This window comes from Sander vitreus, chromosome 20 (genome assembly GCF_031162955.1).
Source record: "Sander vitreus isolate 19-12246 chromosome 20, sanVit1, whole genome shotgun sequence".
In the NCBI taxonomy this organism is placed as follows: domain Eukaryota; kingdom Metazoa; phylum Chordata; class Actinopteri; order Perciformes; family Percidae; genus Sander; species Sander vitreus.
Genome location: NC_135874.1, coordinates 2,938,513 through 2,956,768, shown reverse-complemented (window position 1 = coordinate 2,956,768; position 18,256 = coordinate 2,938,513). Strand labels below are relative to the sequence as shown.

The following is an 18,256-nucleotide window of genomic DNA, read 5'->3' as shown; positions in this document are numbered from 1 at the left end:
AGTTGTAGACTGAGCTGAGTAAAGTCTGGAGCATGGTCTCGAATACTAATATGATGTGACTTCCTGCTGATGGTGGGAAGCTCGTCCCACAGGGAGGGATTACAACTTTAAATGCCCACTTCCTCTTGATAAAGTTTTAAGAATTGTTGCATACTAATTAAAGGAACGTTTCCTTTACCAAAATGTCAATAAATCCCCAAACTATGCAGCAAACGGGCTTCTGTTCTGTGGAGGATTTTGCTGATGCTTGTTTTTTCCCATTGTCACATAATATCAAGAACAGGTTAAAGCAGCTGCAATTACCTTTTAACTGGTTATAAAACAGTCTCAATTTAATACTGATGCCTCTATTACCTCTTTCACACTAACGACCAGGATCGGACCTGAGTTATCTGACTCGTGTTCAGCCCTTCTTTTGTCTAATGTACGTTACATACACAACAAAATAGCCCATCAAACACTCACCAGATGGTTTTGTGGAGATGGAAGCTCTAATTTCAATCTCCTCCTCTGCATTTTACTCATTGCAGGTACAGTAAACATTTTACAACGAGGGGATAACCTTTCTCTGATTGATAACATTTTAAGTGAAGTTAGGCTTTGCTGCCGGCTTCTCAACTCATTTTAATAAAAGACGTGAACTTTGGTATTTTAAAAGCTTAGGTGGATGGAGGCAGCGGTAGAGCAGCAACTCCTGTGTTCTGTGAGGTAAAATGACTGGTTTTGTCAGAGGAGTCTGGTGACTTCAAAGAGAGCAGAGATAACGGCTTCAGTTCCCCGTCGTAAAGGGTTGAGAATGTTTTATTATTATTAAATTTGAAAACAATTGAAAAACAATGTTTTTATTTGTTTATTATGTATCGTCATTTATTCTTTAATTTGTTATACATATTTTATTAATTTAATCACTTTTTTGTTTCTCTATATTTTGTACTTTTTCTGTCCTTTTACCTCCCATTGTTATACTGCTTAGGTCCTCCTCCAGCCCTCCTGTGAAGAAGCTACATTTTGTATACGGTTCAGTTTGAGAGACGTTTATTGCATAATATGTGTAGAATAGAAATATTGTGTGGTGTATTATTCTTCAAAGAAGAGAACAGAAGAGGGTTGAGAAACATTTTCCTAAATACAGATTAAAAAGTTGGAAACATCAAAGCGTGCAATTAATTCTGTTACCTGCCTCTTGTTTATAGTTTTAAATGCTTTTTTCACTTAGAGTTCACTTTAAGGTCCATTCAATGATACATTCGTCTGTAAATTCAGTTGTAATTGTTTCTTTTTACTTTTTCTTTTTGCTGTAATGCAGCCGTAGCTAGATGACAAAGAGTAACGCTGCTGGGTGAGGTTAAAGGGCGATTTCACTGCACCGTCCCAGAGTCAGAGAGGGAAAATCAGATTGGATCTTTGGAATTTAAGCATCAAATCATGTCAGAAACTGAAGTGCTTCTAAGATCAAATAGCGTGTGATCCTCCCCATTTATGTGATTAGTGGTGTACAAAACTGTGATCCTCCCCTCTGGTCACACCACCAGCCTCTGACGACACACACACAGAGTCATCACTGCCTTATAACACACTACGATACTTTATGAAACACACAATATATGAATATATGATAATTATATAAAAAATGTAAAGTGTGTGTGTGTGTGTATGCAAAGGTGTTGGTGTTTAGCCCACAGCCATCAAGAGCCACCCGTCTCAATGAGTGGCTAATCTCTGTTCACAAGATCAGTCACGGCCCCCAAAAATATTAGAGACGGACGAACCGAGCACCGCAGTGCTCAGCCGGCCGCTAAATGACCCAGAAATCCCATCCATCTGGAGAAATGTCACAGCTCTCATCAAACGGCCACGGATGGGTTACTGGGTTATTGTGTGTGTGTGCGTGTGTGCGCACTGAATGGGGTCAGTGCTGTACGGACCAGCCAGCCAGAGCAGAAGAAAACACAATCAGTTCTTTTGGCTTAATCTACATCTTCTCCTGCCAAGCTGCACACCGGCCCACAATGCACTGCAGTCTGAATGGACACAACTCTCTCATTTGTGAGAGATTGTGTGTGAGTCTGCATTGTATGTATACTTTTGTGTGTACTTTCGTCTCTGGGAAAGTATGAGTGGGCACCACAGTTAGTTGCGTGTGTGGGTTTATTGTGATTATGCCTGATTTAATTGTGCTGAAGGAGGCTATGTGTGTGTGTGTGCGCGTTTCTCTCTGTGTGCGTGTGTGCCTCGGAGGATCCAGTCCCCAGCTGGAAAATCGAGTTGGAAGCTCAGATTATTATCTTCATTTATGTACATCCGAGCTCATCGCAGAACTAATTTTATTCAACCCCCATTTTGCAGATTATTTCTCCTCTGTCTCATCCTTCCTTCTCGTCATGTTATTGATTAGATTATCGTATGAATAATGAAAGTATTCCCTTTACATTGGTTTGTCTCAGTTTATTTATGCAGAACTAAAACACAGAAGCATGGTGGGAAGTTGATTAAAATAAAAGAAACGGGTGCAATCACCAGTGAGCAAGATTGAAAACAAGAAGATGCTTGTAGGAATGTCTCACCTCGATGCTAACGAGCTAAACTACAACATAATAAACAGCAGCATAAACAGCACACTGCATGATTAAAAGATCTATAAGATGACGGGCTGTTACATTAATATGAAATGGCTCTAATGCAGGAAATGAAATCATGGGAGAAGTTAATGTGGTAATGAGAGAGAGAGGATATGTATGTGAGAGAGAGAGTGTGTGTTTTGACTTTATACACAGCAGCTCCTAGTTTCATTATGCAATATCTGTGTAAAAGACTCCAGAGACTCTCAGTAAGAATTTAAAATGAAAATATTTGTAATACTGAACAGGAGAAAGCATTGGTTTCTATTTTGGCTCACACAGTTTGGTCCAGTTTATGTGCGATTGCGGATTTGGAGGATTTTAATCTATGATAGATTATTGTGGAATATCTGAATAACCAGTGTGTTGGATTTAGGAGGGGTCTATTGGCAGAAATAGAATATAATATTCATAATTATTTTTTATGTACACGTGTACCACTGGGATACATTGGTACAGATCAGAGAATATGGAGGACACTTTATTACAGACGGAATAGTCGACACACTACGTGAGTTTCGCCCGCCTGCTATGGAGACCAGCGGTGTTGCTCGATGCTTCTGGCCGGTAAAGGGACATCATCAGCGGGGAACGTTGAAAGAGTTTGCCGGTGGAAAGCTAACGCTAGCCGGCCATCTGTTCCATCAATCCTGCTTGCAAGTGTCCGCTCATTAGACAACAAACTGGACTACATCCGACTTCAACGAAACTCTCAACGCGAGTTCAGAGACTGCTGTGTTTTTGTTGTTGGCCGGCTGCTCTGTCGCCAGTGGAGCTAGTGGAGGTGGGCTGTGTTAACACGGACTGCCTGGTGCAGAAATGGGGTGCTTGTATCCAACTAACTGCTAACTGCTGGTGGAGTTTGTGACTGTTAAATGCCGACCATTCTACATTGCACGCAAATTTACGGCTGTTTATACTCGGTGTTTATAGCCCACCAAGCGCTAATGCTAGTAGCTATGTGTTAGCTGAACTTTACGGAGCATATAATGTGTGTGCACTAAATGTAGCCTGTTTCGTATGTCGTTTTTATATAATGTGGTTTTTATATATTTTAATTGTGTAACTACTTGAGCCATGGTGAAACGTTGTTTCGTGTATATGGTTGAAATGACAATAAAACACAGTTGAGTTGACTGTCTCATTGTCTGTAAACGGTAGGCGTGGCTTGGGAGTAGACGCTAAAGCAGCGAAGAAGTGCATTCTGAGATTTGGTGTCTTTCATCCACATGAGCCAAAAACACATTTTCTGGCTTTTCTCGGCCTAGAAGCCACCAATTTCTAAAAAAAAATTCACATTTCTACTACATAAGTGACCCAATGTAAAGATATATTCATCTTTCCAACGGTGAAATATCCCTTTAATTAACGTTATGTTTTCCATCTCAGTAAATGTCAGAAGTTGGTGAACTTAGCGTGTGATAACAGCACCCGCGACCAGCAGGGTCTGGGCAGTTTATCAGTGACAGTGGGTGAAGGGGAATTATTTTTGTTGTATTGATTATTGATCCACATGGAATTGGAGTCACATGCAGGTCAACGATCTTTGATGAGATTTAATGCGATTTCTCAGATTGTTCTTCGAACACGCTCTTTTTTTCTCCTCCCATCTTTTCTTCTCCCACCCTCCTCCTCCCTCGCTCCCTTTCCAACCATTTTCTCCTTATTACCTCCCTCCTTACCTCCTTCTCTGCTGCCTTGTACCCTCAATCTCTCCGCCCCTCTTTTCTTAGTGCTATATTTCCTTCTCGGTGCCCCGAGTCCATCTCATTATTTGCTTGCTCCTTTGTACCCTTTATCCCTGTGCCCTCCTTCTCCTCTTCACCCTTTCCCCACCTCTCTGCCTGTTTGCTTACCTTCCTCTCATCCCTCGCTCCTCCCTCCCTCCCTCCCTCCAGTGTCCGGGTCAGGGCCCAGGGGAGCGAATATAGTCTTGCACATGTACCGGGCCCTGAATAGTTCTCTCAGCGGGGAGCGATTCGCCGGCCTGGCTGGGATTTTCTAATGAGCTTTGAGAAAGGAGGGGGGTCGTTTTGCGGGTGAAGATGCCACATTCTCTGTTACCCATCCTCCCCCGTTCCTTCCCCCCTTCTTTCCTCTGGTTAAAGCACATTAATTAAAAGCTCAGTCGCGTTCTCTCTCTTATCAGTGAGAGTTGAGCACTTACTGTAAGCCTCCAGGGAGGGCTCCACAGCGGGCCGGGTGGGCAGGGAAGGGGGCGGGGAGCCTCCGGGAACTGTGCTAATTCCAGCTACTGGGTTGGTGGGGACGGCTGCTAAGGAATTACTGCCGGTGGTACATTCATGGCTGATTATCTCTGTGACTGTCTAGGAAGAGATTGCGCTCACAGACAGACGATCTGCCTGTCAGTCAAAGTTCTGGTCTCATTTCACATTCGCACGCACTTTTTTTTTTTCTTCTGTCGCTCCCATCAGTTGCCGGGTAATTTGAGCCGGTCGCCTGAAGCCAAGAGACTCAAAGAGCAGCGGTAGTAATCGAAATGAAATCCTCAACTTTTATTGTGTCAACAGTAAATCCTGCAATAAAAAGAGTAATGAATATATTAATATATTGTAATACAGGTTGCAAGGAGCCCTCGAATGTTAATAATATCCAGCTGTGCCTTCTATGAAGATGGCAAGAGTCAGCAATCGTTGTTCAATATGACTTTTAATATTACAGTGGTTATTAATAACTATGTCACTATTTTCATCCCCTGAAGCCGACTGTGATACCCATGTTTTTTCTTGCTGTTACCAGTGCCTGTCCTGGTTTAAGATTAGGAACTGTACACATAAAAAGAATTTCTTTTCTTTTTGCTGAACATCTTTTTGATGGATTGTTTCAAATGTTTGTACAGATGTCCTTTGTGCCCAGCGGATGAATCCTAATAACTTTGGTGATCCTCTGAATCCTTAAAAACTTCTTTGTCCAATACTTTGCTTCATCATCAAATACCTGCAAATCTAAAAAAACATCCAATCAGCCTCAACTGTACGTTGTGTTTAATTAGTGACTGTTGTTATGCTAACATGCTAAACTAAGGTGATGAACATGCCAAACATTATACCTGCAGCATGTTACTATTGTATTACTATATGCTGAATTTAGCATTTAGCATAAAGCACTTCTGTGCCTGAGTGCAGCCTCACAAAGCTACTAGCATGGCTGTAGACTGTTAGGGTTGGTTTCTGAACGGCCACACTCAAAGGCAGAATGAAAAGCCTGCTGTCACAAAGTCAGGGGAAACACGATATTGTTTAAATATGGGACTCACATTTCCAGACAGTATCTTGAAGTGAAAGAAATAGTTGTTGAGAGAAGTTCAAACCCAGCTTATAGTCTCACATCCACTGCATGAATTGGCAGTGTATGTTGGGTTGATGGTTTCGGAAATGTGCCCCAAAGCTGACGTCTGAAAGGTGTCGGGGGGAGGGGTTTCTGAAGCTTGTCGACCACCCAAAAAGCACTTCTGGTGAAGTTCACTGGTGCATTTAGTCCTGTTTCCTAATTCAAGAGGAGAGTCTGATCCTGGGCTTGCTTTAAAAAGAACAAGTGCATTTACATTTGATTTGTCATTAACATAAAATAGCAAAAAGAGATGCATAATGGAAAGCTATTCAGTGATGAAAGTGAAATGAAATCAGAAGTAGCCTTTTAATGACACATGGCTCTCCTTTACATGATAGTACCTTAGCCACTTTTAATACTAAGAGTATCAGTATTGGTACAGTGATTCTGGCCCTGGTATTACTTGGTATCAGATTAAAACCACATTCTTTGGTATTTCCCACCCCTAGTTAATGGCAGAATTCGGTATCCCTTACATTTCTACATTTCCAGTGCCAAATGAAACAGATGATAGATATTTGAAACGTTGAATGAATCTAACATCTTTAAATCCAAGATGCAAGGTAGCAGAATAGGATTGTTACCTTATATGTCCAATAAAAAAGTGAAATGAAGGCAACAAATGAAGGCACTGTGGTGTTTGTCTTGCAGGTTGCAGCCGTTCATCAGCGGACAGCCCAACAAGAAGCTGGCTGTGGAGCAGGTGAGCCTTCGTCCATCTTCACCACATCTGCTCTTCGTCTTCATCACTCACTCGCCCTCTACTTGGCCTTCTCACTCTCCCACTTAGACCCCGCTTTGCCCTCCTGCACTCAACAGACACACACACACACACACACACACACACACACACATATACGCACGCACGAATACTCAGTCACCCAGTCAATCACTCTAACAGATAACTTCCCCTTCTGCTTTTTCCTCTAAAACACTCACTCAGTTATTCAGTCACTGTTATCTTCTCTGCCTCACTTTCCTTCTCACTCACTCACGCACGCACGCACACACACACACACACACACACACACACACACACACACACACACACACACACACTCACAATACTTTTTATTTTTTTTAAGATTATGTTTTGGGGGGGTTTCCCTTTATGCGATAGTGGATATACAGGAAAGGGGGAGTGAGAGAGGGGATGACACACAGCAAAGGGCCGCAAGTTGGATTTGAACCCGGGCCACTGCAATGGACTCCGAGTATCACCAGACTTTTACCTTTTCTCAAAGAGATCCAAACCCAGAGGCTTCCTGTCTCCACATAATGAAGCTGTGACTGTAACAGAGGCTGTAATTCCCCATCAGTTTCTCCTGCTTGGCCATTAAAATCTAATTGCTGATTGCTCAGATCTCCTTCAGAGCAGACGGGCGATAAATGAATCTCCACTCAGACCGTGTGAGAGGTGAACCTCACTTCGTCTTTGTTTGCCCTTCCATTATTACTCCTCCTCCACTCTCGTTCTCCCTCCAGGGCGTTCACTGCTCCTAAAAATCTCTGACAGGGTCTTAAAATAAATACAGCCTTAAACTCCGACATAAAAATGTCTTAAACAGCACTTTAGAGGGCTATTTTTTACCAGCCTGCAGTGATGGGCTTCTGTTGGCCCATCGTCAGCTTTTAGATGAATCCAGAAAGAATACAATATGTGCCCTATCTGCTTAACTAAACCCAGTTATATGTCTTTGAACAGGATGTCCTCATGCTGCCCATTTACAGCTTAACAGCTTTCAGCAGCCATCTTCAGGGAGATACAGGCCACTTTTCCCAACTTTGTCTTAATTTGATTTTAAATTGGACCCAAATTCAATCACAGGTAGCTTCACATCATCTTCAAAGTCTTAACAGTGGCTTTCTGGACTTCATATACACTCTGTGCTGCTCCTTTTCTATTCCCCCATATCTCATTTTACACATTCCTAACTATCCTTTCTTCGCCTTCTGCTTCACATTACTGCTGATCTGTCTTCTTTCTGATGATTTACTTCTCGCTCTTCACAACTACTGCCATGTTCCTCTTCGTCACTCCATAAAGAAGCAAAGTGGCAGGAGTTATTTCATGAGTCCAATGTTTGGGAAGTTAAGGTCCCGTTCTTTTTTCAGCATATACAGTACAGCGTTGGGTGACTCACAGTGAAGGCACTTAGAAGCTCAGATAGACATAAAACTCTTAACAAAGATACCTTGTTCTGGGAGAAAAAGGCAAAACTCAGCATGCTCTTTTCTCAGCTTATTGTTGGAGCAACACAGAGCAGCAGGAAAAACCTGGCTGTCTATTTAGACTGGACTAAGGTCTGTTGAAAAGTTGGCGTTTATGAATTTTTTTGATTTTGATGATATTTCGATGAATATACAGTATCAGTACAGTTCAACATGCAACATGGTATTTACACATGATCAGCTGTAAAACCACTCTGCGTTCTGCTGGCTGTGCCATTTAAAAAAAATAATTTTTTTTTATGATGACAACCAAGGTCTGGATGTTCTTGTTACGTTGTATACATTTGACCCGGTAAGTTTTGTTTTCACACTGCAGTTATGCAAGCGCACTAAAGATCTGTACGTGACAAAACTACGTCCTGCCGTCATCACATACATAAGCTGCGTCTCCAGATACTTGTAATTGATTGGGTTGTAGACGGGCTTGTCCGTCCTCTCGTATCCTCTCTCTGTGTCGGAGTTTTTTTCAACTGACTGCTGCTCTCCCCTACTGCTGCGGCTCTTTTTGTTTTGCTGTGATGTTGAGAAGCAAGACACGGGAACTTTCTTTCTGGAGCATTTATTCAGAGACAAACGGAAACCTACACTGTACATTTACTACCACTTAACAAATAAACTGCTGATGTATTCTCTGCTCTGATAGCCGACAGCTGTCTGCTCTGAGCACATTCACCGTCGCACACTCATGTAGCCTACACACTAAGCACCGAGCTATTCCCCGGTCTTGTAACACAAGGAGAGCCTGCCAGAGCTTCTTGTATTTGGTCCAAAAGTCCGAACCATCCAAAAAATGCTTTCACACTATAAACGAACCGGACCATGAGACCACCTCTTTTTATCGGACCAAACTTTGGTCTTTTGATCCGGACCGTGGTCCGGGGGAGGTTACACACCTGTAATTTTGGTTCGGATCAAATTGAAAAGTCCGAAAGTCCGGACCAAATGAGGTATGTGTGAAAACGATTTTACCGTTGATCAGTGTAAGTGGCTTTACAGTGTTCTTATCGTGATTTACGGTATACCTACACTGCACTTTGCCTCTGAAGTGTTTGCACTATGCTCTGCACCCTAAGTCACGATTTTACCGTTGATCAGTGTAAGTGGCTTTACAGTGTTCTTACGCTGATTTACAACTAGGGTTGGGTACCGAAACCCGGTGCCTAAAACGACCGGTATCTTCTGGACCGAATAGCAACGCAGATTTCGGTGCCACTTAAATGCCTGCGCTGCTCTGTGGTGCTCCGAAACGGACATTACAGGCAGCAGAAGCATCACTGCATGTGAAGCGTATTACACTTGGCAGAAGGTAAGGTTAGCCTACCGTTAGCTAGTAGCTGGCTTAAACACGGTTAAAATGCTGACAGCTAAATTGCCATGTGGCTGTATTTTACTGGAAAGAATTCCAACAGTGGGACATCCAACAGTCTGCAGCTAAAAACACAGAGGAGACTAACTGCACCATTGCCACTGCTGACTCGGAGAAACAACACAGACTGGACTTAATGGTGCGTTCACTTGCAACTCGTAAAAGAGTAGAAGTGTTGAGGAAATGAATGGTTACTAAAAGAAAACTTTACAGTGGGTAAAATAGTTCCAAAACGAGTGCTTCCTCTGCCATATATTCCTCCACCCTTTCCTGCTGTTGTTCTCCTATTAGAATCTCCCTCTCTTCTTCTTCTTTTCTCACCATTTCACTTCATGCTTCATTCCCTCGTGTCCTCATGTCTTCTTGTTAATGTTTTGCTCTGCTGCTGTCCTCTCTTTCCCGTAATTCTCCTTTTATATTTCCTCTCCTTCTCCACATTCCTTTCCATCCCTTCATCTCTCTTCATCTCTTCCTCCTGCTCTGTCTTTGTCTCCCTCTCCATCATGTGCTGTTGGCAGCTCTGAATGGGGAGCTCAGGCTCTGTCAACCAGTATAAAAACATTGCCACGAGGGGCCGGGTCAACAAGGCTTGTTACTTAGCAACTCCCTCACTTCCCCTGGGAACTGGAAGCAAACGGCCGTCGCCATTGGCTTAGGCTGCTCCACGCTCGCAGCTCGTGTTATGTAATGTTGCAGCGGCAGGGCCAGATTGAAAAGAGATGTTTGTGCGTTGGGTGTCACTGCCAAACTTGTTCTGTTGGGCGCTTAACAACAAACTGATTTCCTTCACCCTCTTCAGTGATCCAGCAATTAGTTTGTACATTTTTCAAACAAGCCAAGGGAGGAAACAATCCCTTCACAAGGCAGAGAAGGAGTAACAAGTTCATTTCTACCAATTGAAAGTGTCCCAGCTGTTCTCTACTGCCCTCTCCCTTCTTCCTCTACTCCCTTGAACCACATTTGGTCTGAAGCTCCAGTGGAGGGAGCAGACAGCACAGGGTGAGACGTGGGGATTTTCAGAGAGGCTTAGAAATCTGAAAGGGGTGATGAGGTCACGGGAGAGGGGCTTTGAACTGCAGACAGTCACTCTGGCGTGGCAGCTATAGTCTGCTTATGCAAGCAATAGTCTTGGCAATTGATTGCGGAGTCTATTTGAAGTTGGGTTCTCAGAGACGCTGTCTGGCCAGCGGGGCGGTGGTAAACCACATGGTGAGCAGCGTTTTCAGCTCGTCCTGTAGAAACGCAGTGACCTTCTCTTTCACCCGATAAAGCAGAGAGGCAGAGGTCTGAACCAGCTGTGATTGTTCAGCGCTTCCTGTCTTAAAACAGATAAGATGAACCCAAGTTAGGATTATTTTGTTAACATCAGTGTGAGAACCAGCCCGAGCAATTGTTGCATTTGTATACGTTATCAAAGACTTAAAGGGATAGTTTGGATCTGTTGAAGTGTGGTTGTATGAGCTACTTCTCCATAGTCAGTGTGTTAGCTACAGTAGATGGCGGTCGGCACGCCCCCAGTTTGGAGAAGTAACCCGTGTTCTGCGAAGTAAAATGACTGTATGTAAGTATGGAGTGATATAACGGCTTCTGTTTCCCGTCAGAAATGCCTGTCGATTTGAATTTAAATAAACTTAAGCTTAAAATGTAGCAGCCAGACTCCTGCCTTTCTCCAAACTGGGGCCGTGCCGACCCCCGTCTACTGTAGCTAACACACTGACTATGGAGAAGTAGCTCATACAACCACACTGCAAAAGAGCCATACTATCTCTTTAAGATCTGCCAGTTACACAAGGTGCCATTTCTTAAAGATCAAGGCACATTTATTATCTTTCAACAACAAGGCAATTCACAGTACTTTACATGACAAATAAAGGCATCAAACACGGTATAAAAGAAACATCAAATAATGTAAATAAGCTAAAATAGAATAAAACAGATTAAATAGTAGAGTAAAAATGACAATACAGCTACAGTGCAGTCCACGATATGAGCAAATTGTCCCAAATTTAACTTAGTAATTGCTATATGATACTTTACATTTCGATTTATGCAGAAAATAGTTTTATTGCAACTCTGTTCTGCATCGTAGAAAGTTTTTATGACGCTAATCATGGCCAGAACCTAGCAACTGCTAAACAAAACGTGCAGCATGTGGAAAACCAAACCAACAAGGACATGATTAACTTAACTTTGGAGTTTTCTGTAATTTATACTTCCTGGTTGTCATGCCATTTAAAACACTTGGAGACATGGCATTAATCCAGACTGTGGTTTACTCTCCGTTAATTTAGTTCTGCAAGTTGTTCCATGCATGAGTAACTGCAGGCGATCAGATGTCAGCATCCTCACACCCATAAAACCCTCTGAGCGCTTGTTTCCTGTAGTTGGTTGGAGTTGCCTTCTCACTCCTAACGAGCCGTGTATCTTTCTCGTTAAAGCACTGAGACACAGACGGCTAACAGTGTAAATACTCCACTTTGAGTCTCTGCTTCTAACATGAGACACAATGTTTGTAGTGCAGCATTAGTTCATGTGAACAGTAATGTCTAATAGCAACACAAAAACATTTTGCTGGTCCCTCTCCCCAGCTTTATCTCCTCTCCCAGACCCTTCATCCTGACCCATTTAACAGCTCTCACCTCCTAATTAGTCTGGAGCACCGTCTTTATGCTCTTATGAGGTCTTTTTAACTATTTTTCTTTATGTTTTCGCATTGTTGCCTGTGTTCACCAGCAATTAATTACGTGTCCAGTTCCTGTGACGGGGAGCCTGGTGGGGTTAGAGTCAGCAGGGATCCACAGAGGGGAAAGGGAAGGACTGAAGGGAAGGAAAAAGGAAAGCACTGGGATTTTGCAGTGGATATTTTTTTCTGCTCATATTGTTGGGTAAAATCAAAATCTGAGAATATAAAAATCAGAAGTGCAGAAAAGTGGGGAGGACTGAGGGACAGTTGGAGCCAAAACGAGAATCAATGCGCAAAGGAACAAAGGAAGGAGAGAAGGATGAAGTGAGGAAGGATGTGGATAGAAAGGAAAAAAGAGCCAAACTAGAGGAAGCATGAAATAAAAGAAATGTGGGAGGAAAGGAAGGAGGCAAATTGGAGGGAGAGATGGCAGAAAGGAAGGGCCCCAGCAGAGACTTTAACAGCCTGTTGCTGAGGAGAACAGAAAAATCTCTCGGTCACACTGTGGACCCTCCACCTGCTTCTCTTCCAGCTTTATAATTAGCCCTGGCTGAAGGGAAATTGATAACATGCAGGTTTTCCTTTTAGTCGCTGTGGAAAAAACTAAAGATGATGGGTGTCCTCTGCACAAAGGTAGATTTGTTTCATTCCAAAGCTGGAATGATCTGCAGCATTTACACAGAAAGCAAAGTGAAAGTCTGGTTTTGGATATTTTATTAGTTTCTCGGGTAGAAATGAAATCCTCCTCACCGTGCACGCCTGACTTTCCTGGTGTCACAGTTTGTTTGCCTTTTGATATCTGTACAGTTCATCGCTTAGCAAAACAAGCACAGCTCAGATTGAAGTGGTTTTTTAGAATGAGATCCGAATTTTCTGTGTCCGACAGCAGCACCGTTTTAAAAACATATCGTATTGAATCACTCATCATCAGGTGCAATAGGTCTGCATGGACTTGATTTGGTGTGGCTGCAGTGGAGCCATATTGATATGTTAAATGGCTATGTACAAAAGTAATTTCTGATTGGCTGCCAGGTGTCTGTTATAGTCGTATAACCAGACCTCAAGCAAAGAACAGGTCAACATGTTAACCTCCAGTTTAAATCAATGGCAGGGGATTTGGACATGAAACATTCCTGGTTGAGTCATCAGTTCAAAAGAAACTGTGTACTTAAAAATATAGCTAATAATAACATTGAACTCACCAAGTTTATTGCTAAGGTCTGGGAACATAGTGACATCGCTGAAACTAGAAGAAACTTGATGAAATATGAGCAGTGAGACCAGGGGGTTGCAAAAAAGTAGAATGAAGAAATCCAGGATAAATGAAAAAGCACAGCTTGACTTAGTGTGGTCCGCTCATCGCGGCTTAATCGGTTGCACGTTTGCCGAGCCAGGATGAGAAGGTGAAGCTATGTCAAGCCAGGTGTAGATAGCTGGGATAAGTGCACGTTCACGGCTTTCTTAAATAGACCGCGGTATTGATCACAGATTTACTGATGCAGAAATGGAGAATACGCATTGTGTATGACTGTCACATGAATAATTATAAAAATAATGGTCACAACTTTAAATAATAACAGAGCTTAACTGAACATCAATATACACCTGTTGTATTATATTGCAGGCTAATAAAAATAAGGTAAAAACCACTACTGAGTGAACAGAAAAGGCAGCAGGATTAATAAATCCTGGCTGTTAGCCTGGTCAGGCTAGCTGCACAGAATAAATCTCCATGGTAATTTAGGTGCCTCTACTTTTGTGCAACCACGTCAAGGCTAAATTCATCCAGGATAACTTGAATATCCCGACCTAATCCCTTATCCTAGTTTTGTGCAACAGTCCCCCGGTTAGCCAAACTTATTTTGAAGCTACAACAAAGACAAACGGAAAAATAATTACCCAAGTGTCTGTTGCAAACATCCAACACACTTTGACCTACTGTACTTGCCGTAGTTGAGTCTCGTACCAAAGTTACGGGTGCGTTCACTTTTACTTTGACATGCAGTTAAAGGTGGACCTATTTTGGCAATGTCACCATGTTCCCAGAGCAGCAGTTACTTAGGCGAGTACAATGTTACCATAACCCAAAGAACTGATGGCCAGAGCTACCAAAATAATACCCAAGATGTAATAAACTGTAGTTTCCATTTCAGCAGTATAAATCATTTCACTTGAAGATTCTGGATCAATCTTTTGGAATAATGTTTTGTTCCCAACTGCAACGATGAAGCATTCTCACACGGGCCTCTGACTGGCTTCTTCTCCATAGCAACAGTGACTGAGGCTCATCAGTATAGTAGTATTTAGAGTCATCCACCAAACTGATGGGGAAAAAAAGTTATTATTAAAACTGATGATCAGACCATAACCTGTAGTATTGTTACACTAGGGACAGCTACGTCGTTCGACTACAATAGCTACGTCCAAGCAGTTAACTGTCACTGGTTAAATGGAACTACCCTGCGTGAAACTGACCCCAAACTAACTGTTGTATTCACGCCTGTGTAAGTGGCCATTTTATTTAACTGTTTTTAGTTTGGTTTTTAGTGTTCATTTGATGGAACTGCGGTCCTTTTTGTGGGAATATAAACTAAAATATGAAACATTCACACTCACTTTTGTGATCGTTTTCACTGCTGGAAAATAGTCCCCTCCCTGTCCTCTGACTTTTTAAACCAGTTGTTTATCTTCTCTTTCTGCTGCCAACATTTCCTTCTGTTTCAGGCAGCTTCTTTTCTGATCAAAAAAAAGGTTCAGTTTTTGTCTCCCAGCATGCATCTGGAAAGACTCTCCTGGTTACAGTTACAGTTTGAATCCCCTGCGGTTGCCCACAGGGTGGAAGTGGTCATATTCATGCGTAAACATTTGACAGCTCAGCCAAGACAATCTGAAAAGGGTGAAATGCAAAAAAAGGCCCTCTGATTACATTTCTGCCCTTCATTTTTAATTTCACTGGCTTTTCATGAACTCTGAAGGTTATTTCCCCCCCGAGGATCTCTGGTTAATTTCTGACCCTTTTGTACAATTCAAAGTACACGGTTGACTGCAGAGTTTTATAAGTAGAATCCTAAATGAGATAATAATGTAATGTAAGATGATAAAAGTAATGCTGTATTCAGTCATATATATACGGGGGATGCTGTGGCAGATGAAATATCTCCTTCGCCTGCCCCAAAGCTCCCCACACACACTATCACAACCATACTACTGTTTATTATTTTTATCATTTTAAAGGAAGTGGGGCATATGAAACCAGATCTAGCTTAGATTTCCCCGGGGAAACTCGTGTGTCACGCAGAGGAAAATATTAAAAAATACTCCACAACGCACATCTGCTACCGACCAAACAATATTTCCTGTTTGCCCAGATTGCCAACTCCAACCCCCTGCCGGTGGCAGCGGGAGCCCCCGCCAGCGGAGTGGTGGTGGAGAGCGGCCCGGTGGTCTACGACGATGCAGCTGCTGAAGAGGAAGAGGAGGAGGAAGAGGAGGCTTGTGTCAGTGCCATGGAGCTGCTGGGCGGCAATGGTCAGTTTAAACCCATCGTGGTCTGTCAGACTTCTATCCATCACTCGTTTTTCGTCATAAATTGAAACTTATTCTGGTTTGTAAGTAATTACACAAACAATTAGGCAACAAAAAAAGTAATTTGGCTATAGAGGCAGCGACAAGCACATTGGAGGAGCAGAAACCTCCCAATATTTGACTGGTAAGTTGGCAATAATTACATAATCATCTATTTAAGTTGTTTTTGATACATTTTTCTGCTCATTGACAAATAAGTTATCAATTGTTTTGTTTGTTTCTTGAAACAAGAGAATCAGGAAGACTGCTGCACAACAGTCAGGAATAAATCTGAACTCTTGACTTTATATTCTTGAATGTAAAGAAAACAAGTCTGCTGAGAGACATAATTTGCACATTTGAGTCTAGTTGACATGAACAGTGGCAGACTGCTTTGTCACTTCTCAGTAGGACTGAGAGTGTCTGGATTGTGAAACAGTCTGAATGACTCTTTTAATGACTGTGCGTCTGTGGGTCATGGCTCTGTTTGGGCTCAGACTCCTGCTATGTTTTAATGAGCCCTCGGTAAGATTACATTTCTTCACTTTACGTCTCTGGTTGTTAAAAGTTAAGGCCCCCAACTCTGCCGCAAAAAAAAGCAGGCCTGAGCTACTTAATTGATTCCTGTAGGGGAACTCTTTGTACTCTGCCCCCTCCCCAATGAGGTCAGGGCCAGCCTCAGAGCTGCACCTCTGGAGCTGGTAGAGACTTGAAGACAGCTGAGCAGGACGGACGCCTGCCGGCACTGGAGATTAATCCAGAATCTGTCACTCCGTTGATGGATTGTTCCTCCTGCAGAGAGCCAAGTGACACTTTTTTACATTGTACTAGTCTGACCTGTTGTTGCTCTCCATGAAGTCACACAGCACACAGCATCTCTGTGGACTTTACTTTTCTCTCAATTCTGTGGAAAGTAAGCATGTTTACTGTTTACTAAGTACGTGCAGTTCCACTCACCGTCACACATGGGAGCTGTCATTTGAAATCAAAGTGTTTGTCTCTTAAAGCATCTCTCGCCGTACATCTACAACAGTAAAATGCAACATGCAGCGGTAATATTAATCCAAAACATCAGAAATAATAGTAAAAGACGTGTATCTAATCTGTCCCTCTGTGTGTCCCACCCTGCAGAATATGGAAGTGATGGAGATTACGACGATTGATTCTAGCAGTGGTCTACACTGGGTTATTATCCCCAACTAGTATGGACTATTTTGAATCTTGAAAGTGTATCACATGTTTACTACCAGGGACACACAATGGCTGCAGCGGTGATGCCAAAAGAAACAAGGAATTCCCATCAGGAACAAATGGGTTGTGTGCGCAAGAAAACAAAAGCTGGAAATATCACACTCCTTGTCCCATTTGGCATCTCAATTGGACTGAACTGGGAGGACGCACTACTTGGATGCTGACAGAGATGGTGAAGTGGAAATAAAGGGATTCAGGTATATTAATCAGTGTGGGTCACAGGCCAGCTGTGGTGGTAATACCGCAAAATCAAATGTAGGAAATATTCCAGTGACCTTTGGTTTGTGGATTTGCAGGTCAGAAGTCATTAAAACATAAAAAAGAGGGCTAAACTTTTAGATGACTAGACTCCATATAATTGTTGATTCAACCACATTGAAATGACTATATTTTAATGTAGTAAGGATTCACACAGAAATATAGTCATTTAAATGCTGCTGAAACAATAGTTATAGTAATGAAGATCTAAAAAAAAAAAAAAAAACTTTTTCACAAAATTTAAAAACTGAAAGTTTGTTCAGTGTGGTTGTATGAGCTACTTCTCAATAGTCAGTGTGTTAGTTACAGTAGATGGGGGTCGGCCCGCCCCCAGTTTGGAGAATCAGGCAGGAATACCGACACGGAAGATAAGCAATGTCCTGCTGTGGACGGGGGGCAGCAGCTAAACACATTTAGACACCTAAAACGTCTATATCAGTGGACACTATATTTAGAATATTATTACCTCACAGAACACAGAAGTTGCTGCTCTACCACTGCCTCCATCAGTTAGTTAGTTAGTGTTATTGTGTGAATCTGAACTAACTCTTTAAAACACCAAAGTCACACATTGACACACATGCCTGTTATTGTCAAAGGAGTCTGGTGACTTTGAAGAGAGCAGAGCTAACGGCTTCATTTCCCCGTCGTAAAGGGCTGTCTGACAGCAAGGTAAAGCGCTAAAAATACTCTAAATATAGCGTCCACAAGCGCTGATAGAGATGTTTTTAGGTGTCTAAATGTGTTTAGCTGCTGCCCCCGTCCACAGCAGGACATTGCTTATCCTCCATGTCGGTATTCCTGCCTGATTCTCCAAACTGGGGGCGTGCCGACCGCCATCTATTGTAGCTAACACACTGACTATGGAGAAGTAGCTCATACAACCACACTGCAAAACATCTGAACTATCCATTTAAGCTAGATGTCTTTTGT

At 42.5% G+C, this 18,256-nt stretch overlaps 1 protein-coding gene across 2 annotated transcripts in view; it reads left to right on the top strand.

Annotated features, from left to right (window-relative positions):
- The window catches only part of brf1a (BRF1 general transcription factor IIIB subunit a), a 116,456-nt gene extending 98,820 nt beyond the window's left edge, over positions 1 to 17,636 (top strand). For both annotated transcript variants that reach the window (XM_078276769.1, XM_078276771.1), the window contains 3 exons: positions 6,621 to 6,672; positions 15,619 to 15,778; positions 16,946 to 17,636. In XM_078276769.1, the coding sequence (XP_078132895.1) occupies positions 6,621 to 6,672; positions 15,619 to 15,778; positions 16,946 to 16,977 (244 nt within the window). In that variant the 3' untranslated portion in view covers positions 16,978 to 17,636. The remainder of the gene's footprint in view (positions 1 to 6,620; positions 6,673 to 15,618; positions 15,779 to 16,945) is intronic.
- The last annotated feature ends 620 nt before the right edge of the window (positions 17,637 to 18,256 follow it).